General features: G+C 32.6%; 4 protein-coding genes across 4 annotated transcripts; 2 read left to right on the top strand and 2 right to left on the bottom strand.

Annotated features, from left to right (window-relative positions):
• Window positions 1-12: 12 nt before the first annotated feature.
• LOC101222985 (glutaredoxin-C3) lies at window positions 13-1,601 on the bottom strand. The gene is made up of 4 exons (XM_004149928.3): window positions 1,279-1,601; window positions 604-677; window positions 403-501; window positions 13-288 (listed from the first exon to the last, which is right to left on the bottom strand). Exons 1-4 carry the CDS (start codon window positions 1,473-1,475, stop codon window positions 233-235), a joined length of 426 nt encoding a protein of 141 aa, XP_004149976.1. The 5' UTR covers window positions 1,476-1,601; the 3' UTR covers window positions 13-232.
• Window positions 1,602-3,132: 1,531 nt separating this feature from the next.
• Window positions 3,133-5,630, top strand: LOC101207198 (probable leucine-rich repeat receptor-like protein kinase At1g35710). The gene has a single exon (XM_004149948.3). It carries the CDS (start codon window positions 3,515-3,517, stop codon window positions 5,426-5,428), a length of 1,914 nt encoding a protein of 637 aa, XP_004149996.1. The 5' UTR covers window positions 3,133-3,514; the 3' UTR covers window positions 5,429-5,630.
• Window positions 5,631-7,775: 2,145 nt separating this feature from the next.
• On the top strand, window positions 7,776-9,045 carry LOC105435937 (GATA transcription factor 7). The gene has a single exon (XM_011659733.2). The coding sequence runs from the start codon at window positions 8,071-8,073 to the stop codon at window positions 8,875-8,877; it is 807 nt and encodes a 268-aa protein (XP_011658035.1). The 5' UTR covers window positions 7,776-8,070; the 3' UTR covers window positions 8,878-9,045.
• A 3,012-nt stretch (window positions 9,046-12,057) lies between these two features.
• Window positions 12,058-15,920, bottom strand: LOC101206957 (zinc finger CCCH domain-containing protein 6). Its single transcript, XM_004149947.3, has 4 exons — window positions 15,510-15,920; window positions 13,775-13,975; window positions 13,508-13,632; window positions 12,058-13,397 (listed from the first exon to the last, which is right to left on the bottom strand). The coding sequence occupies exons 1-4, from the start codon at window positions 15,567-15,569 to the stop codon at window positions 12,335-12,337; spliced, it is 1,449 nt and encodes a 482-aa protein (XP_004149995.1). The 5' UTR covers window positions 15,570-15,920; the 3' UTR covers window positions 12,058-12,334.
• Between the last annotated feature and the right edge of the window lie 9,504 nt (window positions 15,921-25,424).

The following is a 25,424-nucleotide window of genomic DNA, read 5'->3' on the forward strand; positions in this document are numbered from 1 at the left end:
AAAGCAATAGAATATCCAAATCAAACACCTTTTGAACATGGCTTTCATATAATGAAAAGAAAAAATGCAGATTCTCATTAAAGTAGAGGGCGAAATTTGCAACAGAATTCTCTGTTGCAGAGTTCAAACGAATAACAAATATTATCAAAAGTTTTCACAACGTTAAACTCATCTACACAGCTCATGTAGCTTAAGTTCAATAAATATGTGGTTCATCGTTCCAAGAAGGCAATCAAGTTGAAGCCAGAAGTTTCTGCAACTGACCATTGGCAACCGCAGCCTTCAGATCTGTAAAAAGTATGAAACCACACCGAACCAAACAGTGATGGAAATGAGAAATTTACTCTACTAGAAAAAGACATGAAGAATTCTTTTAATAATAAAGGAGCTGAGAGAGCTCACCATCAGAGCCACCAATGTGCTTGCCATTCACAAAAATTTGAGGAACAGTCCGCTTTCCAGTCAGGTCTAGTAGAACACTCTGAATTTGAGATCCATCATCTGAGTAAATGTAGATACTCATTATGTGGTCATGAAAAATGAAAATGCTTCTTCAAACAATCATTAATATTGGAAACGATCAACAAAATTAAACAGTTATACCTCGAAGATCAAGCTCCACAACAAAAGGTTTTTCATGGAGTTCGCTGAATATACGTTTGGCACCCAAGCAATATCTTCCAGAAAAATAAAACAACATTAGAATATGAGTCGCTCGATAATTAGAAAGGAACAGAGAGAAACATTTAAAGGACCATATTTTGAAGTTCTTCAGTTTTTGTATACGAAGATTCTTTCTTTCCATTTTAGAAGAAACACAAGGCATGGTTTAATTATAGATGAAATAACAAAACCAGGAGAGAGAGGAAAGAAAACAGTTTGCAGTTGGAACCACCAAGAAAGAGATGAAGAATTCCAACCCAATATCAAGAAAGAAAATTTTCTGGCTCTGTCAAAATGGGGCCGACTAATTTGTTCAGATGGAGATATAAGCTACTTTCTTCGAGTCCAAAATTGGTCAAAGACAAGTGAATGAATAACTCGTATATCCTATATTCATTTCTCGAAAAGCCGGGATTCGCTAATATTAGAATTTCAGGTTCATTGGCAGCAAACAACTCATTAAAAAAATGATTGCTGATCGACTGATAACAATGTGCAGACATGCCGCAACGAGCCACGGAATAATTCAGGGAATAGGAAAAGGAAAAAATATATATATAAATAAAGCGTGTGTTTGTCTAATTAAAAAAAGGGAAAGAGAAGAAAAGAACATACGGGCAGTAGGATTTGGAGAACATAGCAATCCTGTTAGAGTAGATGACGTTCTGAACGAAAGCGGAAGTGGAAGTGGCAGCTTCAGCTCCGGTAAGGGCATCTCTAGGATAAAGGGCGGCGAGAGTGATCACCGCCAGAACCAGAGTCAACTGAAAATGAAATCCCCGCATCATCGTCGTCGTCGTCGTCGTCATCATCCTCCACCAAAATTACACACAATCCTTCGACACTCTAAATCTCCGTATATATCATGAGGCCCATTTGGCCTACTGGGCTTTTGACGGGTCATCACCCTCTTTTTTTGTTCCTCCACTACCTAACCGACACTTCATTCAAAAATATCAAAATTATATTTTTTGATTATTTGACCAGTTTTTTCTTTTCTTTAAAATGAAATGAAATTCGAATTCTAATTGAATGACTGACAAAAATCAATATCATCGATTGCTTAATGTCGAATCAGTTAAAAGGGTTTCGCATAAAATCTCGTGCTGTGCTATGACAAATGAATTGTGTTTATTGGCCTTCATCTCACTGAACAATTGTTCTTAAAGAAACAGATACAGATTCAATTTAATTTGAACTCGTTGAGTTTACAACAGCAAACAGATTCAATTTTCAATTACAAACTGGGGCTGGAGGAAGCCTGAAATTGAAATCTCAACAATTGGGGGGCGCCGAACCTTTCTCGCAAAGCTTGTTGTAATCTTCAAGCTCTTCGTAATACACGTCCCACACACATCGAACACATCCACTCCCACAACAATCCCCCGGCAACGGCTTCTCCGGCGGCGGTGGCAATTTCACCATCTCCTCTTTCTCTTTCTCTTTCTCTGCTTTCTCCTCCTCCACGCCTTTCTTCTTCGAATCAACTGATGATTGCATTTCTCTGGTTCCCTCGCTAGCCATGATCGAATTAGGGTAAATTCTTGACGATTGGAAATTGGGAATTATTTTGGTAGGGACTCGTCTCATAGCCCAGGGAAGAAATGGCCGCACATACTCTGGCCTTAATCGGCGAAGACAATTCGAATTATGATTCGATAAAGATGACAGAAAAAGGTAATTGGGAGCAAAATTTAGGTCGATCAATTTCATAAAATAGATCGCCCCCGACAGCCAATTGTAGCTACTTGTCGTCGGAAGGGTCAAACTTGTTCAAAATTGGGTGCCCTAATTATCGTCGCTCCAAAACCGACGACACGGCGCCGCCATGGGCTTTAATTGGGCCACTGGCCCAATTAACAATTTCCAGCCCAAATCCAAAGGAAATTGCTCAGAAAAAGTGTAAATACATATTTTAAAAATGAAATGGAAGATTGCAAATTGACATTATTCTTTATTGTATTATTATTATTATTTTGCAAATTGACATTTTGTATCGTATTAGATTTTGATCACATGATGTTTGTGACATACGAGGTTTCGATAGTATGGGCTAAGTCATGCATCGGAAGGAAACCATGTTTTTTTTTTCGGTTGTCTTGTCTTATTCAATTTTCTATATGTTTATACCTCACTTTTCATTACTTCCAAAAAACAAATGAGAAATAAAAAGACGATTTTTCCATTATATTATATATTTCTATTCTAATTGTTTCTTACCAAGGACTAATGGTGAAAAAGTCATCAGTGTGCATACAACACCAGTCTTTTGTTTTTACAGGGGATATTCTAACACACACACACACTCGTGTATGTACACTGACGATGGTAGAAGGAGATTTGGCAGTGTTTTTGTTATCTTTGCTTTGCTTTGTCTCAAACCCATAATCTATAGGCAGTAAAATGAAATAAAGAAAGAAGTAAATAAGGGGGCTCTTAGTAGTTTCTAAAGATAAGAATTAAATGGATAAAAAATAAAGAATGGAATAAAGGAGGTTGATAACTATAACGGTCTTGAAGCATATAATAAATGCACACACACTGGAGACCCAATTGAAGCGTGTACATTAGGGGGGATCACAAGACAATGGTGAACGACTCCTTACTCTTCCACTACGCCACTCGATGATCCATCACATTCCACATTTTTCCATTTAAACCCACTAGATTCCCCCCCCTGCCTCAATCCATCAAACTCCCTGCCAATTGCCAAAACCACTCCTTAAAATATATTTAACTCCATATCCATTTCTTTTTCTTTTTTTTACCTTTACCGCTTTTGATCAGCCATCACAAGCAAGTTCTATATAATAACTTCTTCTCCCCTCCACCTTCCCATTCTCCTAAACCAATGGAATTCTCTCTTCATTTCTTCTTCCTCTTTCTTTTTTCATCTCTCTTCTTTCGGTTCTCTGATTCATGTCATCCCACTGACAAACAAGCACTTCTCCACTTCAAAGCCAAAATCACTTTTGACCCATCTCAGCTACTCCTTTCTTGGAAATCTACCACTGACTGCTGCTCCTCCTGGGACGGCGTCGCCTGTGATTCCTCCGGCAGAGTCACCAATCTCACCCGCCCTGGGATTGTCTCCGGCACTGACTTCATCGCTGATACTTTTATGTCTGGTTCTCTCTCCCCTTTTCTTGGAAACTTGTCGTCTCTTCAATTTCTTGACCTTAGTAATCTCAAAGATATCAACGGTCGAATTCCCTTGGAATTTGGCAAGTTATCACGACTCACTCATTTGTTTCTCGATTCCAATAAACTCGTGGGTTCCATTCCTAGAACTTTTGGGTGTCTTTTTCGATTGGAAAAACTCTATCTTGGCAATAATTTGCTCTCTGGAATCATCCCTCCTTCAACTTTTACCCATTTCAAGTGTCTTGAAGAATTGGGTCTTTCCGGAAATAGACTATCTGGGTCGATTCCTAGTTCAATTGGGAAGCTAATCCAGGTGAAAAATCTCGATCTCCATGCCAACAATTTCTCAGGAAGCATTCCTATGAGTATTGGTAAACTTAAAAGTCTCAAGTATCTCGATTTGTCTGAAAACGAAATAACAGGGAGCATTCCAAATTCGATTGGTGAACTCTCTGAGTTGGTATTGCTTTACCTTAATCAGAACAAGATTACCGGAAGTATTCCCCCTTCGATTGCCGGACTAGGTTCTCTGATATTCTGCCGTTTGTCGGAAAATAGGCTTAGTGGTCGGTTACCGGCGTCCATCGGTAAGCTTCAAAAGATACAGAGACTGATTCTTGAGAACAACAAGCTTACTGGGAAATTGCCTTCTTCTATTGGCCGTTTAACAACGTTAACCGATTTGTTCTTCTCTAACAATCTTTTTACTGGCAAGATTCCCAAGACATTTGGAAATTTAGAAAACCTTCAAACTTTAGAATTGTCGAGAAATTTGCTTTCTGGTGGGATTCCTCATCAGTTATCTAAATTGCAGAGACTACAGAGCCTGGATCTTTCCTTTAATCCTCTTGAGTTGCGAAGCATACCAAATTGGTTTGCAAAGATGAAAATTTTTAGGCTATTCTTAGCTAAAACAGGGATTGAAGGGAAGCTTCCAAAATGGTTGTCTTCATCCTCAATATCGGTTCTTGATTTATCGAGCAATGGATTAACAGGGCCGTTGCCTCATTGGATTGGAAATATGACAAATCTTTCATTCCTCAACCTTTCAAATAACGGATTTCATTCATCAATCCCAGCTGAATTCAAAAACCTTTTGCTGTTAATGGATCTTGATCTTCACTCCAACCACTTTACAGGGTGCCTTGACAACATATTTTCAAAAGGGGTTCAAGACCCACTAGGCCATTTCAATTCCATTGATGTTTCTGGGAATCACTTCAGTGGTTGTGTTGATCAGAATATTGGAGACAGAGCAGCAATGTCTTCAATCAAATCACTTGTTTTATCAAACAATAAATTGGAAGGATATATCCCCAAGTCGTTGTCGAAACTCATCGAATTGCAGGTGCTGGAGCTGGCTGATAACCGGATTTCCGGTGAAATTCCGGCAGAGCTGGGAGAGGCGGCAGAATTAACCACGATTTTGCTTTCGAAGAATAAGCTATGTGGGACGATTCCGAAAGAGGTGTTGAATTTGAAGAAGCTTTGGAAATTCGACGTGTCGGAAAACAGACTTTGTGGGAAAATTCCACCGCATAAAGCACATTTCCCAGTCTCTTCATTCAAACATAACCGTGGACTTTGTGGAACTCCTCTTCCCCCTTGCAACCATTCTTAGTGTTCTTTTAGTTTCCTTTAGATGATCAAAATTGTTTTATTCTTTTGTTGTTTATTTATTTGTTTTTCTTTCAAATTTCATTCCTATTGTATTTTGATCTGTTTAGCATTGAACCGCTTCTTCAAAATTTCGTCATTAACTTGTCACTTGTCAGGTATGCCATGAATACAAAAGAGAGTTGAATGGGGCCTAACAAACTGAACTTTTTGTCATCTTTTTACTGAACCTTTTGTACTAGTTTTTTGGGTGGTTGTGTAGATTCCAAATTTATAGAAAATGACAGAAGGAAAAAAGGACACTTACTTTTTCAATATTTAAATAAATTTCGACTTCACCAAAATCATCTCAACGGCTACTTCTCCTTCCGTATACTTCTGTCTGTTTCCCTTTCAAATCAGCATCTTCTATTCCCTTCGCCGCACCCCATGACTACAAAATCTAACTCTCTTTTTCCCAATCAAAATTACTCACTTACTTCCATTCTATGGTTAAAATATCTCCCCAGGGTGTAACAGTACATCATCTCTTTTATGATTATAATCACACTGTATACAAATTTCTTTACTTTATTAACAACTTAAATTATAATAAAAAGTCCAGGAAAACAAAATCATCCTTTCGTTTTTGTTTTTATATGTTTTCTAATCTAAAATATCTCCAACAAGGAGAGACAAGACGATGTATCATTGATTATCAATTCGTAATGTTTTTCTTATGTTGATTCTGAAAACTTTAGTTACATTCTCGACATAACTAAATGTAAAGAATTGTGTTGATTTACGGTGTATTTGTGTAAAATTAAAAAAGTGACTAGTGCCACAAAAAAACATGTTACGAATCAATTTTGAGGTTAAAACAAATGGAAAATTAAACACAACCCACGGTTTTACAAATAACTTCTTTTTAAAGTTAGACTTGCAGTTTGAGATATCTATACTATTTTATTTTTTGTTAGTCTCCTGTTGACAACAAATATGTTTAATCATGAGAAAACTAAATAGTGTTAATTATTTGTTTGCTTGCTTTAGGCGTTGATATTAAATTAGATGTATTAATGGAACAATCGGTAGACCATACTCAAAATATCTACTAATATAATACAATGTAAACGAATTAGTAATTATAAAAAAGTATTTAGAATTAGTTTTCGAAGGACGTTAGTGATACGTAGACCATATTGCTCAACATTTTTCTTGTAGTTATTATATACTTAATTATTGACCCAAAATAGTAACACTTGCAATTATCAATATTAATTAGCTGCAAAATTAAAATGGATGGGCAAAGCAAAATTGGAGTCCAGATAAATGTGGAAAGAGCACATTGATTATATTCATTTATTAATTATATTCTACATGGTTTAAAAAACCAAACCATAATCTAAATGTTTTTGGAACTTGGAATTTGTTTTTGGATCTTTTTATATAAGAAATTCCATTGGAATGAGTAAATACTAGAAGAAAACATCAAATTGGCTCACTAAAAACGCTTTCAAAATTAAAAAACTTACAAAACACTTTGTTTGAGTCCATTTTTAACATTAGTTACAATATTGGTTTTTATATGTACTTTGAAATTTCTTTCATTATTGTACTTTTAAATGTCTAATTTTAGTTAATATGATAGTCCAATTATTGTACTTTTAAATGTCTAGTTTTAGTTGATATGATAGTCCATATACTTTGTTGTAGTTTTTTTCATTACTTTTTATTTTTATTAATATTTGACTATAAATTTTAAAAATATATTTACATATTGTGTTATTTGAATAAAATTATTGTGATTATTTAATCCAGTTTCAATAAGTTTTGTATAGAGAGACTAAATTTAAGATTTAGTTAGAATACAAAACTAAAATTGAATACTTAAAGATACAATAACAAAAAAAAATTGAACAAACTTAAAAGTAATATTTTAAACTTAATGTATATTATGGCAACTCTTTGTAAACTTTATAAAAAAAATAAAGGGTAACAAATTTTATGTTTTAGTAACGAATCTGATGTTTTAGTGGTTTTATCGAGTGTAAAGAATTGATTAATTAATTAATTATTATTATTATTTAAAAAAAGAAGGTTTGTACTAATTTAATAATAATTTGGTTTTTATAGTTTGATTTTGATTTATGTTGGTTTTGTATGTATAAGTAAAATGCAATAGTAATTTTTAAAAAAGAAAAAGGAGAAAAGAGTATTTTTGAAAAAGTATAAGATGAATGCATATTGAGATGTAAAAATAAAAAGATGGGTATTGGGTTTATCTCTTTAAGAAGAAAAAAAAAAAGCGTTGAAAATATAGAAGTTAAAATGAAGATTTGGAAAATGAGAGTGTGCATGGGATGGGACCAAACCAACCAAATAATAGTATTTAGGGTTTCAAAAGAAAGAAAGAAAAAAGAAGAAACGAAAAGAAAACGGAAAGAATGGGAAAAAGAGAAACGGGCAGTTTCAGACTACAGGTCAAGGGCACCTTTGGTTTCCTTCATTCAATGTATTACACTTTTAAACCTATATCCCCCATTTCTCTTTTTTCTTTCCTACGTTTCTCAATGTATCCACTTCCCCAACTCCATTTCTGAAACACCCCTTGGCCCTTTCTTTCTTTCTTTCTTTCTTTCTTTCTTTTCTCTCAGTTTTGAATGCATGGACATCGAGTCTGCTTTCAAATCCACCCCCAAACTTCTTTTCGATGACTTTTGGTCTTCCAATCTTCAAAACGCTTCATCCCCATCTTCCGACCACATTTTCGTAGATCAATTCCTCAACTTTTCAGATGAAGAACAGCAAGAAGATGAAGAAAAAAACAACCATTCCTCCGTTTCTCCTCCCCTTCAACTTCAACAAGTACATCACGACACCGACCAAAATTCCAACCACAGCTCCACCAATTCCTCCGAAGATGACTTTTGGTCTATTACTTCAACAGATTTTGAAGACCTTGACTGGCTCTCTCATCTCGTTGCCGATTCCACCCAAGAAGAATACTCTGCCCCAACTCCCTCTGTTTTCTTGACACACAAACCTAGAAATCCCCTTCCCAATTTTCATTCTTATCTCAACACCCCATTTCCTTCAAAACCCAGAACCAAGCGACCAAAGATCTCCGCCCGAGTCTGGTCTTTAACGAATTTAATTCCATCCCCGCTGCCGGCGAAGAAATCAAAGAAGAATCATACAGACGAGGGCTCCGGGCGGGTCCAGGCGGGGCGCCGGTGCAGTCATTGTGGCGTTCAAAAAACCCCCCAATGGCGAGCCGGCCCACTTGGAGCAAAGAGTCTATGTAATGCATGCGGTGTCCGGTTCAAATCCGGACGGCTTTTTCCCGAATATAGACCGGCTTGTAGCCCGACGTTTTCGAACGAGCTTCACTCGAACCACCACCGGAAAGTACTGGAGATGCGACGTAAAAAGGAAAGAGAGAGACCCCAGTCCGGCATGGACTTAGTGTAAAAGGAACCCGGTTCAGATAAAAAGGCAATTAAGTTTTAGTGTAAAAATGTCATTTTCAGGGAGCCTTATTAGGTGCGGTAGGTCATCGGCACTTCTTTGTTGTTATCAATTTAATTAGAATACCTTTTATTTAATATATTTAATTTATCCGTTTCTTTTTGTTGAAAATTGATATTAATTCTGTAAAAAGAAAAGAAAAGAAAAGAAAAGGCGTTTTTTTTTTTTTTCCTTCCCCTCTCTGAAAAAGCAAGAAAGATGATATTGCGTAAGTTTTACGTGTTGTGAGAGTAGTGAAGTTTGTGGAATCTTGAAATGGAACATTTTGAGAAGGGGAGGAGTTGTCTACTTCGTTATTTGGAAAAACAGAAGTATAGGATACTTTTAACGCCGTTTTAAACTCGGTACCTACTGCCACTCACTTTTCATTTAACACTACACCCCTCCACTTTTTACCTTACTAATATAATCTACTTTTTCTTCATGTTTATCTCTTTCTTTCACATTAACCTCCCTCCTCATTTGCCTACACATTCCCCATCCTAATTTCTCCCATTCATTTGGTCAAGGTTTCAAATCTAAAGAAATTTAAAAAAGAAAGAATGAATTGATGAAATGAAGGAGAAGGAAGAAGGAAGAAGATGCGTGTCACCCACTACTACACCTAAGCAATTTGATAGGCGGGCCCCACTCAGTTTATTAAGAAGAAAAATAACCTTTTCTTCTTTTTCTTAATTTTTTGAACTGTGGTCCTCCAAATTACTATTATTTACTCTTTTTCCCCTTCCAATCATCTATCATCATCACGTGATGCCCCCCATCCCCATCCCCATCCCCATCCCTTTCTTTTTTTTTTTCTTCTAACTACTCTCCAACCTCTCTCTCTCTCTCTATATGTATAAATATTCAATATTCTTTTCCCTCTTTATATTATATAAAATAAGAAATAATAATTCAAACTACTTATCTTTCATATATTTTTTCTATAACAAAAACGTTTTACCTTTATCCTGTTCATAAATTACCCAAGTAGAAGTTGATTATTACCTTAGTAATACATTAAATTTTTTGAATTAATTGATAATTTAATAGACGGTGCATAATTACAAGAATCTATTAAATGAAGCAACAAAAATTATATTTTCTTTATCATCAACCAAATAAAATGTTCTGGGTTGTTACACAACCATGGCACAAGAGCAGAAATACCACTCATAATTTCTACAATGCAAAATTAAATGACTACTTAGTTATTTTTCAAGGAATTAATAGTTAAGCAAAATGTGAATTTGTAAGAAGTACATTATGTTATATTATGGATCTGATTTACTTTCTTAGATAAATCTCCATACTTCTTTTCTTTTTAGTTTGAGGGACCTTCTCTCCTACCCAATGCTTTTCCATGACCGTGACCGCCGCTGCCGCCCCCGCCACATCCCCAAATCCAACAAAACCCTCTGCTCCCTCCTCCCCAAAACCCCATCCTCCACCACTTCCTCCCCCTCCTCCTCCGCCACCACCACTTCCTCCTCCTCCTCCACCACCACCTCCTCCCCCTCCTCCCCCTCCGCCGCCACCACCACCTCCACTACCTCCTCCCCATCCATACCCTTTCCCATTTCCCCTCCCCCTCCACCTCCACCACCTCCGCCCGCGCCGCCTCCACCTCCACCGCCACCATTGCCCCCACCCCCTCCCCACCACCACCATTTCCGCTTTTTCCATGCTTCTTATTATGTTTTGTATCTTTCTTTCTCACCCCAACATCACTTCCCCCTCCTCCACCACCACCTCCGTGGCCCTCACCCGATGAATTCCGCCCACCCTTGCCGCCACTAATAGTCATATTTCTTCCCCTTAGGCTTTCATTCAAATCAGACCATCCATTGGATGTACTACCAACACTCTCGTTTATTTTAAAACTCTTCACCTCTTTCCCCTCAACCAAGTAAATGCTGATCAACACAATTCCAAGAAACAAAAGAACCCCACTTCCCCTTTCGCTCTTCATTCTGATTTATCTGTTTCAAAATTCAAACTTGGATGGATGATTCAATTTTCTTCTCCTCCCCACTGATCTCTTTTATACCCTTTCTACCTCCATTTCCAATTTCGTAACCAAACCAAACTGTCCCCACCTCAACTCACCCATCAACCTACTAAACCCTCTCAAAGCCTACAACCTTACATTAAAACAAATGATACTTCTGAATCTTGTTTTTGTCCATGGCTGGGAAAATAATGATACTAACACCCATTTTCTTTTTTAATTCAATAATTAAACATCCATTTTCCATAACCATACTCCCAAAGCAAGATTCTTCAAGATTATTATTTGATCAATTTTAAATGATGTGCGATTAGTTTGAAGTGTCATTTTTGGATGTACACTACCAAAAATTCAACTAACTTTTAAGTGGGACAACACTAGACTCTCATAAATTATGAAGAAAAAAAAAAGGTGGTTTCTTTTGCTTAACGAATTAGAATGGGATGGGAAAATGAAAGCACAGTGGTTTCCACGTGACGAAATAATAAATTTAGAGACTCTAAAGTGGAAGAGAAGGGCCAAGCCAACAGCATTTCGATGGCAGTGCTCGAATTCGTTAATGCTTCAAAGTGGATTCCACAACAAGATATTATGATGAAAATTATGTGTGTATGCATTCTTAATCTCAAGTTGAATATATTCATATACATTTTATATTTTTGTCGTATTTAATTGAATTGATGCATTAGGAAGGCAACATTAAATGGGTTCTGGCTGTGTTGTACCAGAGCATTACTATAATTATAATTATATATGTACATATATTAATTATTTTCTATAAAAACCAAAAACATTCCCATTTCTTCAAGCTTATGTTTTTCTGTTTATGTCTTGGCCATTTCTACCTTGTATGTAAAGTGAGGGACTTTTGTTGATTTGCAAGGCAAGTATGGCAATTTGTTGCACTTCATAATGTTGAAGGGTATCTTTTAGTTGTCTCTACTTCACCATGGTTCTCCAAGTGGTGCATTGCTATTATTTTCTTTCCAATTTTATTAAAATAATAATAATAGTGCTCTCAATTGATAATTTATAAGTGGAGCTTTGAAGTTGGAAGTTTAATAATCCTGTCCTAATTCTTTGATAACGAACAGAAAACTAGTAAAAGGTTGAAAACTGTAGTCCTAAAATCGTAGAGCAAGTCCAAAACATGCTTTGATTGTGTGACGATGTAAACTCAAAAAACAATGCCTCACCATAGTCGAAAGAGAGCATTGAACATGAGACTCTAAATCATTCATCAATGATTTCTCTAAGCAACCCGAATAAGATTTTCTAAATAAAATCAGCAACTGTCTTTTCCATATATCTTCTTGAAAACTAAAATTCATACCAATTTCCCCACCTCCAAAATAACCAAAATTCTTAGTAAAGAATTTACCCAAAATCAACTCCTCCCTGCCTGTATCTTCAACCCCACAATTTCATTCTCTTAGCACCACGAGTCTCCAATATGTGGTTAATACGCATGTTTTGTGACATATCATGTTTGTATTGGCAATTAACACCATTTCGACATCCTTTTGGACTGTTAAAGTAAATGCAATATTTCTGATTCTTGGCTTTTAAATGTTCTGCTTTCATCTCGTGCACCATATTAAGATTATATTCGTTCTGATTATTACCATTTAATCCAATTTTCTGTTCCTTACCATCCTTCTGATCTCCACCATGTTGTCTTACCAAGTTCTTATAATAGTTAGCATCCTTCACTATCTGACCTTTTTTCACCATATTTACCTGTGCTATGTCCACTTGGCTAGAGACTGCACCAGTTCTAGAATAGTTACCAACATTCGACATAGTGGTTTTTACCTTCTGGGGTTCAGGTGCGAGAGAGTGGCCTGGGACTGAGTCTGCCTTTACATTAGATGCTGCAATGTTAGTCACCTGAGGAAGTGTAGTTTCTGAAGATAGATCTCTATTCGACACACCCGATAAGTTTCCGTTTGAGAGCTTTGGTATAGTATTGGATTCTGGAATAGACAAGGAAATCGAACTGGTCGCTGGATTTGACATGGATATTGGAGCAGCAGGTGCAGTGGGTGGACTATTAGAGACTAATTCAAATAGAGGAAGAGTGTTAGTCAAATTCTGAATCATTGTTGGATCACTGAAAATCTTAATAAGCAAGTTGGTGTCGATCAAGCTTCCCTGCTCCTTGCTTTTCATTAAAACAGCAAATGCAGCAGAGGCTGCAGCTACCACGTCCACACCAACATCAACTAGCTTTTCAGACGGCTTTTCCCCTGCTGCTACTGATGATGTTTCAATGGAACTTTTTGGGATTGCAGGATCCAACTGAACATTGGAACTAGCCATCATCTGCTTAGAGTTCGTTGAGAAGTTTCCAACGGGACCTGAATCTAACTTCATAACCCCACATTCATCTTCTTCAATAGGAATGATTGGGACAAGAGGAGTGAGGCTATCATTGTAAGTTTCACTTTCAATCTCTGTAGAAACACTCGCACTATACAGGAAAAGACAAGGAGATATGAGAAATTATTGGACAAGCCGAAGTTCAAAACATTTAAGCTTTCAAACTGGCCTCAAAATCATGAGTTAGTTTAAAATTATTACCCAGTAGGGATATCAGAAGCCCGGGGATAAATTGCCTCCAGCAATCTCATTTCCCTAAAATTTTGAGTTTTTATCTCCGTACTTTCATCTCCTGCTGTCACACGCCAGTGGCAACTCATAACAAACTGTTGAGAAAGAAATGGTATTGTAGTTCGACAGATGGGACAAAGATATAAAAGGACAAATGTTAATGGAGAAAACACCAGAGAGAACATATAAAACTAATTGGTATTTGATGAGGAGAGGTGTCTAATAGTGCTAGCTAACCTTGGGAGGACAATTCCACTTAATCAAAGGAATGCCAGAAATATCTACTAATTGGTTTCTCAAGTGAGTAATATTGAATCCAGGAGGACAATTAGGTTCTTTAGTATGGGCAGGCAACATCCAGGAGGTTTTTGCTTGGAGATGTTCACAAGATTTCAGCCCAACTTTTGATGGGCATTCCTCTGACGAGAATAACTTCACCTATTTAAAAGACGCAAGCATATTTATTCACCATAAAATGATATCGCAGAACATAAATTTGCATTAAAGAACAGGCCACAGGGAGAGAACCACCGAAGATAAAGATTCTTTCAACCACATTGGAAGATTTGACAACAACGAAACCGATCAAGCTATTGAGTTTCAATTACAAACATCATCTGGTCAATAATATGCAATATCAAATTATCACTAAAATATACTTCAAATCAATCTGCCCTGTGTGCACCCATTAAGAAGTTGCCTTCAAATAAGGGGCATACTCATAACCGAGTACCCCGAGATTCTCAGTAAGACAAACAAGACATGACCAAAGGCATTTACAGAAAAAATAAATAATAGAAGATATCATATATGCTCTTAAAATGGGAAAAACAGGCATTTAGCCAATGTGACATTTCAGGAGATACCTATACAGTTTCAGGGAGTTAAAAAAAAGAAAGAAATTAGGACAAACAAAAATTTTCTGGAAAGGCATTTATAAATGGCAAGAAGTAGGATCGATCACCATCAATTTGCTAAAACATGCTACAGTTAAACATTATTCCATAGATTTTTACATCTAGCATGCTTTTAGTCTTGCAAGAAAAGGGATTTTTTTTAGAAATCTAGTATTCACTATTCGAAATTGAATAAATAATAATACCCAAGAATGTTGGTTGTTACTCTTAAATGGCTATCACTGGTATTGGTATTTTCACACAACCACAATTAGTGTCGCCCTTGGAAGTTCTTGAAGATGTATATAATACTTCTTCATTTTTTAGTTTTCACCACCCAAAAAGAATCCTTATCCTCTACGGGAATAGAGCGTTCAAGAACTGCTATTATGGACCATAAAATTGGCGTGGTTGGGTTCCCCTTCTATATAATTTTTTTTGGTCAAGCAAATTAATTTTTTTCATTTTTTTTTCTCTTTTAAAGTAAAAAAGCATAATGTATTTAGAGTAATATTTTCTGCCTTGCACATCGTCGTTTAGATCAGGACCTCATTCGATAGAAACTCTGCTGTACATCATATATTTTACCTTCAATTTTCAGAGATTCATAAATTTCTTGTAGTGATATTGGTCTTTAGAATCAAAGAACATTTCTAAAATCGTTCGAATGGACTGCATTTAACTCAGTTCTGCATAGCTGCGATAATGTTTTCCATCTAGCCCGGTGGTTTGCTCGCACGGCAAGATTAATGTTTTTAATTACAGATTTTATTACTTAATCCCAAATTTGGCTAACTTTTTGTGTTCTCAAGATAAAAAATTCAAGTAGCAACAAAATGTCGTTAATCCCTCGGTCCCAAAGAAAAGCGATGTAAATCAATCAATACTATAAATTTCATAGAAAAGGAAAATCATCAACTATAAGCAGCTTTTGTTTTTCCATTGTGGTTTTCTGATTTTTCACCAAACAAATTGAGATGACGAGGTCGAGACCATTAATAAGCTAACTAATCTAGTAAACTAGAAACCCTATGTATCCAACGAAAGTTGTGATTAGAAAATGTTAACGATTATACCTGACAAAGATTAAGATCGTGAGGCCACGAAACACACTTGGATTTCCTCGACCGCTTCATCTCTAAATCTCAGATCAAAAAGGAGTGAAGTTTGAGAGTAAAAGCATAAAGCAAGCGAAACAAACAACCAATGGAAGAAGATTTAATAAAATGTAAAAAGAAAAGGCCGATCCGATTTTAGAATAGAAAAACACAGAATGGGGAAAGAGGGAAAGAGGGAAAGAAAGAGGCGACGGAGGAGAAGTTGGAAGAAAACCCTAGAAAGGAGTGGGTAATGGCGGTTGAGTGAGGTGTGTAGGAGTGGGGTATTTTGGGAGTGAACGTGACGGCGGGAATGCAAAATGGATATTATAAGGACGGCGTTTTGTGAGAAAGAAGCTGAAACGGAGGGAAGAATATCATACGAAACAACGTTGATTGCTAAAGTGGCGGCGATTCGAAACCAAATTAAATGTAAATCAACACTTTTAATTATAGGTTAAATCAAGATTCGTATCAATTATTTACGGCCAAATTTCATACATTTTAATTTTATATTTCACTACATTAATAATTCAGTTTGTATAAAACTAATTATAATATATAAGCAATATTCATATATTATTATCTTATTTTGAATCTAATACCTATATTTGGTAGAATATATCATCTTAAACACTGAAACCATGGAACTATTATTTTATCCAAATGTTGGGCCGGATCCAACGCATCAATATTGGAAGACAAGCATGTTTTACGAGCCCAGGGTAGTAGGAGTTCAATGGGCTCACTAAATTGGACAAACTCATTTTTTCCTCGAGCCCAATAACTCAAATTAAAAAATCGGCCCGTTGCAAATCCACCGCTCAGTGATATGCCGACGTTATGCAATAAGTGAAGTAAAAAACAAAGCCAATATCGTCGTCCGCCGGTGGCCGCCATTGTAGACTCAGAAGTCTCCACCTCATACATAGATGGCCCAAAACACTCGGAATGCTATCGAACTCAAGATATCATCGCCTACTCAAAAGTAAAAAAAACTCACATGTAATGTAATGCTATAGGTTCTTCAGTATCTCCCTTTCAAAAAGAAAAGATTGTATTATACACCTATGAAAATAAAAATATTATATATGTGTGTGAAATATTGTATGGAAAAACGTTTATATCACCTTCATTTGGGTACCTTTCATGGTGACATGAATATCCTTTTGAAAATATGGTGGAGATGTCAGATGAGTACAATTATTAAAAGAAGTTGAGCATTTATTGTAAAATATAACAAGGGTAGGGTTCCTTGTTTGTCAATCCTAGCTCTGTAGCTAACAATAGATTTCTGGTTTCAAAATTTCAACAAGTAGGAAACAAAATAAAAGAATCAAAGTTCTTCAAATCCATTTTGAAAATTAATGTAGATCAGGAGATAAGAGAAAATGGGAAATTAATTATGAAGTAAAGCTCCAATGAAAAGCCAGAATTAGAAATTGGAAGTAGGAGAATTGACAACTTCCCACCACTTAATATGTGGGTATAGAGTGGACACGCCATTCAAATATTAAACCCTAGTTGAGCACCATATATATTTTCTTTTTTGTTCTATCCTCATAAATTTGTCTTAATAATTATCATCACATAAATGGTGAGAGAGAGTAGAACAATCTGTTCATAATCATATCAAATTGGATTTACATTAATCAACTATATCACTATGTTACATCTTTAAGTCAAATTACAAGTTTAATCTCTAACTTTTAAGTTTTATGTTAATGTCAACAAAAACTGAACTTTGAAACTCTAAATCCCAAATATGAGAATTGATATAATAAACTCTTGTCCTTTTTAGCATTCTACAGAGTTCGGGAGAGTTCCCTCATGAATTCACATCCAAATCTTTATCTATTTAACAACAATTACTAGTATATTTATTCTATTGTATATAAACCTAACTATTCAATCAGTCACTATGGTGACAATTCCCCCTCCCCCCATATATTTTTTTCAAAATATTTTCCTTTGGATCCATATTATTCCTTTGACAATTGTGATTTAAAAAGTGGAATGCACAAATTTTGGTGCATTTTAATCTTTTTTTTACGTAGTTACTTTGATTTCTTATTTTCTTCTCTTTTCTTGCTCGCTATTTGACATCTTATGTAAAAATTTTAAATTCTTATTAGTGATAAATTTATTAATCAAACTATAAATTAATAGTAAATTTTTTTGTTAAGTTGCTCTAAACGTGTTTTAAGTAGTAATTAAATACACTAATAATAAATGTACAAGTCCAAGACCTTTCTTTTAGTAAAACAAAGTAACTTCACGGGTGTTTAGGTTCAAATGTTTTGTATTCAAACACTTTGAGAAATATGACACAACTCGTTGCTTACTTTGGTTTCCATTATAAAAAGAATAAGAATAAAAAAAAAACAGTAAAATTTTATGAATATAAAGACTATATAGTCTATAGCACAAAAACGTATATTTTAGATATTCATATTTAAGGTAAAAATGTTGAATTATATGTGTGGCATAAGTTTGCATATGTTAAATTTTTACGTAATTCCAATACTATTTTGACTTATTTAACATTTTGGCAAGGATCTTACTCCTATTGGTCATACTATATGACAAATAAACATATAAATTAAATGTTTCCCATTGAAAATAAGGACTACATAAATAGGAAAATAGTGTATTTGACATTAGTGCAAAGAAAAATTCAAAAACAAACCTGTAGGTAAGATATAATAGAATTAAAAAAGTTAGAGGAGGCACTAAATTTGAGGATGAAGCAACTGTTTCAATCTAATCAAGTTGGTAGATCATACTTCAATTACAATAGTTGTAAAATAACCTTGTCTAAATTAATATTCAATCAATTTTATTAAGACACCTTAAAAACGTTTCTCATTACCATCTTTTTTTACAATTTTGCAAAATCAATTCTAGAAGAAGCTGACTCTTAAAAGTGAGTGTAGTTTCCAGTGATAGTAAACACAATATTGATAACACATCATGTACTAACAATGAATTTTAGGGCGATGGGTTTAATATATTTGTAATAAACAATATAAATGGTTGCATGTCATTAGCTAGGTTAAACTATACCAAATACTATTAGAGTTTGGTTCCATTTTTACTATACTTTCTAACTTCAAAAAAATTATTACGATACTTTTAAACTTTTAGGCTTCATTTGATATTGTTTATATTTTTTGTCTTTTAAAAAACATACATATTTAATATCTATTTTCATTTTTCGTTTTCAAAATTTATAGAAAATTTCTCAAATTTAGACAAAAATAAAGAAATCACGTGAGAAATAGTTTCTCCCTATTCTCATTTTATTTAAATTTATATCCATTATACTTTAAAATATCTAATTGGCTTATTTGTGAAGAGACGTGTCTATATTCATTATTTGTCTAATAGTCTTAGTTCAATTCTCAATATTAATGATTTTTTTTATTTATTTCTTCAAACAATTCTCAATAAATAATTTAATTAAAGAATGAGAACATAATGAACAAGAAACAGAAAACGAAAACGTTATGAAACGAGTTATAAATAAACCGTTTCTAAAATATCTTTAGTTTTTTTAAAAAAAAATATTTTCATTGATGTAAATGGTTGAAATTAACGTGACAATAATGTGTAAAAGTTGAAAGATTTAAGCCACATCAATTCTCATTCATTGATTTTTATTAACACCATTTTGTTGATATATATATATATGATGATGAAAACCACTAATTCTCATTCATTTTCCCAACTCAAATGATATATATTGCTGTTTACATCAGTTATATAATATATATTATTGGCACAATCAATTTTTATATATTAGGTGTCATGTCAAATCTACTTGCACAGTTATTTAATCTTATAAAATTGTAAATAATGCAGCATGTGCCTTCTAATTAATTTTACACATCAACTACCTTCACGATTTACACCAACTTATCATTTCAAAATAACTAAGGATCCACATTTTAGAACAATTCCAAAATTAATTTTAAGCATATCAAAATTTAGAGATATAAAATTGAAACAAATTAACATAACCTTTTTGGGTTAGTATGTAAAATTAAACCTACAAAGTGTTGATTAATTTATTTGAAAACTTTTTGTTTCTTCTCTCCCTATTATACATTCCGATCGGATATCAGGTTTCAAATTATATTGTTATAAATATCACATGTTTTAAATTAATTCTTCTAGAACTATGTTAATTATTTTCTCTAACCTTTCAACTACTCACTAAACATATATATATGGGTTTCAATTTTGAAATCAATTACTTATTATAACTTTTCAACTACTCACTAAACATATATATTGGTTTCAATTTTGAAATCAATTACTTATCATCTTTTGTTTAAGATAACGTCTCTCTCGATTTACAAGGTGGATTCAATTCTTTCTAAATAAATATTTGGTTTAGTTCAAAATTTTATTTGCTTGAAACAATAGACACCTAAAATAACAATATTTTTTTCGATTTATCATTTGAAACAGATCTAACTAACTTAGAATTAATGAATTTTAATTTCATATAAAAATATGAATGAACTCATGTTTAATAGGATTGTGAGTATGTCATATTTTTAATGTGAAGTTATTCATTCTGAAATGGGTGTAATGCAAACAAAAGAGGTTCGTACAACGTTATCAATTTATTTATTTTGATTGAATGACAAGCAAATATAAATCCAAATTTAAAAAACAAAAACAGTCTATGCTCCCATTGAAATTGCTTATGAGAATGGAATGGATCGGAATTAGTAACTTAAAATTCGGTTCAAGCTTCCCCCACGGCCCCCACCTAATTAAAAAAAAAAAGTGAAAGAAAAGGATAAATTCAATGAAATGTTTACCACGACTTGAATCATGAAAAATACCAATTAAAATGCTTGAACACAGAACTATTTTGAACTACATTTTTTATATATACCATTTCAAATAATTGATTCAACTTAATTAAAAGCTTAAACTTACCTATAAAAACTAATTTATACAATATTTTTAATATTATAAAATTGACAAATTACTTATCCCAGGACAAAATAAATGATATTTTTAATATAAAGTATAAGTAGTTTATATATATTTTTTTAATTTTTTTGCAAATCCATCGATAGAATTTAGATCCCTCTCTTAATTTCTATAATTTTAATTGTTTGACTTTAGTCTATGAATTTTTATAAAATATATTTAAAACGGAAGTTAGAAGATCTTAGAAAAATTAATATATTTTTGTTATATTTGAAAATATTTTCAAATTTTCTTCCGTAATATTTGTTAAATTATCTGTGAGTAAATATTAAATTAGTTTTTAGCTATTAATTTAGGGTTTTGAGTCCGTCCATAATTAATTAAATTAACCTCTATTAATTGATATTAATTCATGTTGTGGATATGTCATTTGTCACTTCTTGGTCAACATCAAATGATTGATCCCAACCTTAAGTTGCACAAAATAATATTTATTAACATTAATATTAATAACCACAACTTATTTTTCTGCTTTACATTTTTATCACTTATTTTCTAAAATTAACTAACTCAATTTTCAAACTTATTTATGGGTAGCGGTATGCTTTCACAATAATCAACAAATAAATTAATATTCAATAAATTTTAATTTTAAAGCAATATTGAACGACTTATTGTATTTCATAAATTAACAATAAACTAGTGTAATTTGGTTACTGAATCTAGGAACCTTATTAGTTTAATTATTTCTATATTAATAATTAAGTTATAATATTTTATTTATTAAAAAAATTATATGATTAATTTCAACCAATTCAAAAAAAATTGCAACAAAATTTGTTATAAAAATTGAATCAGCCTGGATGTTTCATTTGGTTGGTTGGGTGGATTACTAATACTACCCATTATGCTTCGAATTTTTTGATTCAAGATTTTTCATCCAACTTTTACGTTGTGTTTTCCAAAATTTAATGAGTGTGATGATTTAAACAAATTTCTTAAGTGCATAAACATTATAATTAAACATCAAAATATTATTGAAGTCTAAATTTTCTTCACACATAATTGTGTTTGATATTTTATTTCTTTCTTTATTCTTTTTCAATTTCCCTTATTATATTAACACTCCTTTTCTAAGTTGAATTTAGAAAACACTCTTGAAATGTTATGGTCTATTCAGAACGAATCGTCTTTTAAAAGAAACAAAATACTAAATTCTGTCGATCCTAATACCCAATAATGTTTGAAAATTTTGATTGCATTTTCTATGAAAGTCAATTACAGAACTAAAATGTCCCCATCAGAAAACAAAAATGATCGCAATAAGGGTAATTGGTAAAGCCACGTGGTATTGAAATTAAGAACTACTCTCTTTATATTTATGTGGCGGTTCTCCCAAATATGTTCTCTCTTTTGAAATTAAACCCCAATTCCCATCAATTTGGATTCAATTTTGAAAGTTGCGTAAGAAATTGAAATTAACAATTGTAATTCAAAATACAATATATCCCAACGACGGTCATGTCAATCAAACCACTGGGCTGGGGGATTGATTTTTAAAATGGTATATATTGTGGTATGTCTACAGATTCATCAAATCCTTCTGAACACCCTATATATAATGTTATTTAATTAACTACCAAATTTTCAAGTTAGAAAGAAGGGTGAAGTTCAAAGTATATAAGATTCATCTCGAATAATTTGATCTGTGTACATCTAAACTAATTTGATTAGTGACTGATTTTTTCTTAACTTTATTATTATTTATTTCGTGTGTAAAGGATAAGATTGGATTAAAACACAGCTAAGTATTAACTAAAATATAGGGTGAAATTATTTGATCCACGTCAACTTTTTCATTATCTATTTAAATCTCCATTTTTTCACTGTTTATTCCAAGCAATCAACATCATTATTATATTTAATTAAATGACGTTAGAGTGATGCCAATCCACCTAATCATTTTATATTAATTCATATCATTAAAATTCTAATAAAGCCCACGTGACAACTTTAAAGTAGTCATACAAATTTCAAAAATTCTTCCCATATATTAGTTATTATAATTATACTCTTAAATTTTAAATTTTGTACATCCAATCTACTATTATTATAAATTTAAAAGTTTAATCAATCCCACATATTAGATTGAAAAGTTAGAATTTCATTTGTTTATTATTGTTTTTGCTTACTTTTGGTTTGAGTAGTAAGATTATATTCTACATTTGGGTTAGATCTTATTTTAGTAGGAGTTCTCAAATTTAGAAATTAACTTTATCTGCTAAATCTCCTTAATTAAATGATTAGGGTAGTTGGGAAAAAGAAGTAAGATATGCAGTTTTGTCAGATTAATAATAATGAATCAGCTAAAATGTAGATTGAGGAATTTTTTGCAAACAAAGTTTGTTTTTATGTGAGTTTACAATGAAACTTTTTTAAGTAGTTATTTTTTATGCTCAATCCAAATTGAAACATCTCTTGCATTCTTGGTTTGTAGATCTTAATCTTTTAATTTTGGTATATATACCAACTCCTTAGGTCTTAGGTTTGTTTGTTATAGTTATTATTTTTCATTGGTGCTTTTTACCTTAAGCCCATTCTTTGACATTTCTTAATTATTACTATATTTAGATAACATTTTATTCAACAATTAAAATATCTATTGTAGCTGGTGATGGTGAAAATTTGGAATATAATTAATATCATGATCGATATGACTAAATTGACTCCACAAATTTTTGTTGTTTGTTTCTGAAATATTTCATTTATCCAATCTTTCCTTTGTGTGGTTAACAATATATATAAGATTTTCGTACAATTTATTGATTGGCAAAATATTAAGTAATGCACAATTCAACAAAAATATACATAAATATTAGGTAAGTGGTTAAATATATTAGAGTTAAAATAAAAACATTATTTTTTTAATTACTAATTAAAAATAAAAACTATATTTTACTCCAAATTAGTATTTGAAATTGAATAGGTACATTTAAAGAAATTTAAAAACAATAAACATTTAGAAAAGGAAAAATAATATTTAAGTAAGTAAAAGCTTGAAATGAAAGTAAGTAATAATCAGATGAAATATATAAAATAATCAAAGTTTAACCAAACCATTTTGATGGAATGAAGGATAGATGTATAATTTGGTTATTATATTTTTTTTTATCAATTTCATCTGAAATATTTAATTAATCTATATTACTGGATGAGCTTATAGGGAAATAGAAATTTATGAATTAACTACGGACATGTATTTGCTCATGTGGGTGTTTACGTGGATGAAATTTGAGGGACTGGGTCACTGTTCGGCGTAGATGAGTATGCCCGAGCCCCACCCAACCAAACAACAACAGCTCACATGGTAAGGGGTCGTAGTATCACATCAACATAATTTATTTAATTTATATTTACCCGTGGCATTTAACTATTTATATTCATTTGTCATTTCCAACTTTATTAATCCAGGACAACAATAGAAGTAACTTTGACTTTCACTATTACAACTTACCATTAATTATAATATTAATATTTTAATTTAAATCCTCGTTGCTATGATATTTACTCTTTTTCATTTATATCCCTTCTTACTCTTTGTTAATTCTTTTTATTATTTCTACATGAACAAGATTAACATATATCAATTACTATAATGTCATAGACGGATTATACTAAACAACTCATTTTCCTTAAACACCCTCTTAAAAAAAGATTTCTTCGTTAGGAAGTTTACGTAGTTTGTTTTACATCAATTCTAGTAGATTAGGTTCAATCAAGATAACGTTTCACTGTATTTTTCAACTATTCTTTTGAGTATCTTGGTAGTCTCAAAAATGATATATGGCCTTTAAATCATATTATATTTGTTCTTTATTGTGATCAAGGTTGTTGTTGTTGGAATTTGAATGGTTATGAGTTGGGTGTTAAATTTTTGTGTATTGTAAATGTTATTTAATTGAGTTGGTCAAAATTAATTACACTAACGTGACCTATTGTATATATTATGAGTACACGAAGATTGCATACAATATAATGTGTGATCTTCAATGAGCCATGTCGCCACCATTTATATCAACTATTTAGCCCCACTAACGTGACCTATTGTATATATTCTGAGTACACGAAGATTGCATACAATATAATGTGTGATCTTCAATGAGCCATGTCGCCACCATTTATATCAACTATTTAGCACCCTCCCCACCCCCCTCCTTTTATCTCCTAACTTTTCCTAAAATACGAATACAATACATTATTTTAAACTAATAAAAAAAGCATTAAATATAATGTTAATTAGTATAATTAATAATATTAAATATGGAAATAATCCATCTAAAACCCCTAAGCTCGCTTTAAATCTCCAACATTCATAATCTATATCAATCACCACATTTAATAGATTTCTTAATTTAAATAAAATAAACTGAAACTATTTACTAACTATAACAAAATTGTTATTGTTATGTTGTTAATAAATTTTAAATACTTTCAATTTTTCTGTTTGCTGTTTAGGATAATTAGGATAATTCTTCTTAAATTAAATTTATAAACAGTGTATTTTTTAAAACAAAACAATATAAATTCTCAATTAAGTTTTCATTTTAATATTGTTTGATATATATCACTAAAATGAAATTATAAATTCATATATCCCAGTACAGGTATTTTTCCAACCAATAATAACAATAGTAAAAGAAGAAAAAAAAGTTGGAAGTACTTTTCAAATTTATATTATTGCACAGTGCTGTGTGGGAAAGATACTATAAAGAAAGACTTTTTTTTAGGATTGTAGGTAGAACAGTCGAATTGTAAATCGAATAAAATATCTTAGAAAATGAAAGATGACATTAAAATTTAAAAATTTGCTAATAATAATTATTGTAATAAAGAATAAAACTTAATATTTGCCCCCACTCTCCATCTATAAAAACCCACTGA

This window comes from Cucumis sativus, chromosome 6 (assembly GCF_000004075.3).
Source record: "Cucumis sativus cultivar 9930 chromosome 6, Cucumber_9930_V3, whole genome shotgun sequence".
Classification (NCBI taxonomy): domain Eukaryota; kingdom Viridiplantae; phylum Streptophyta; class Magnoliopsida; order Cucurbitales; family Cucurbitaceae; genus Cucumis; species Cucumis sativus.

Coding starts and splice junctions, on each gene's coding strand:
- LOC101222985 (XM_004149928.3), bottom strand. CDS start 1,475: ATGATGACGACGACGACGACGACGATGATGCGGGGATTTCATTTTCAG. Junction 678..1,278: donor TTCTCCAAATCCTACTGCCC/GTATGTTCTTTT, acceptor TTTTTCTGGAAG/ATATTGCTTGGGTGCCAAAC. Junction 502..603: donor TGTGGAGCTTGATCTTCGAG/GTATAACTGTTT, acceptor ACATTTACTCAG/ATGATGGATCTCAAATTCAG.
- LOC101207198 (XM_004149948.3), top strand. CDS start 3,515: ATGGAATTCTCTCTTCATTTCTTCTTCCTCTTTCTTTTTTCATCTCTC.
- LOC105435937 (XM_011659733.2), top strand. CDS start 8,071: ATGGACATCGAGTCTGCTTTCAAATCCACCCCCAAACTTCTTTTCGAT.
- LOC101206957 (XM_004149947.3), bottom strand. CDS start 15,569: ATGAAGCGGTCGAGGAAATCCAAGTGTGTTTCGTGGCCTCACGATCTT. Junction 13,633..13,774: donor AGTGGAATTGTCCTCCCAAG/GTTAGCTAGCAC, acceptor CTTTCTCAACAG/TTTGTTATGAGTTGCCACTG. Junction 13,398..13,507: donor GCTTCTGATATCCCTACTGG/GTAATAATTTTA, acceptor TTTCCTGTATAG/TGCGAGTGTTTCTACAGAGA.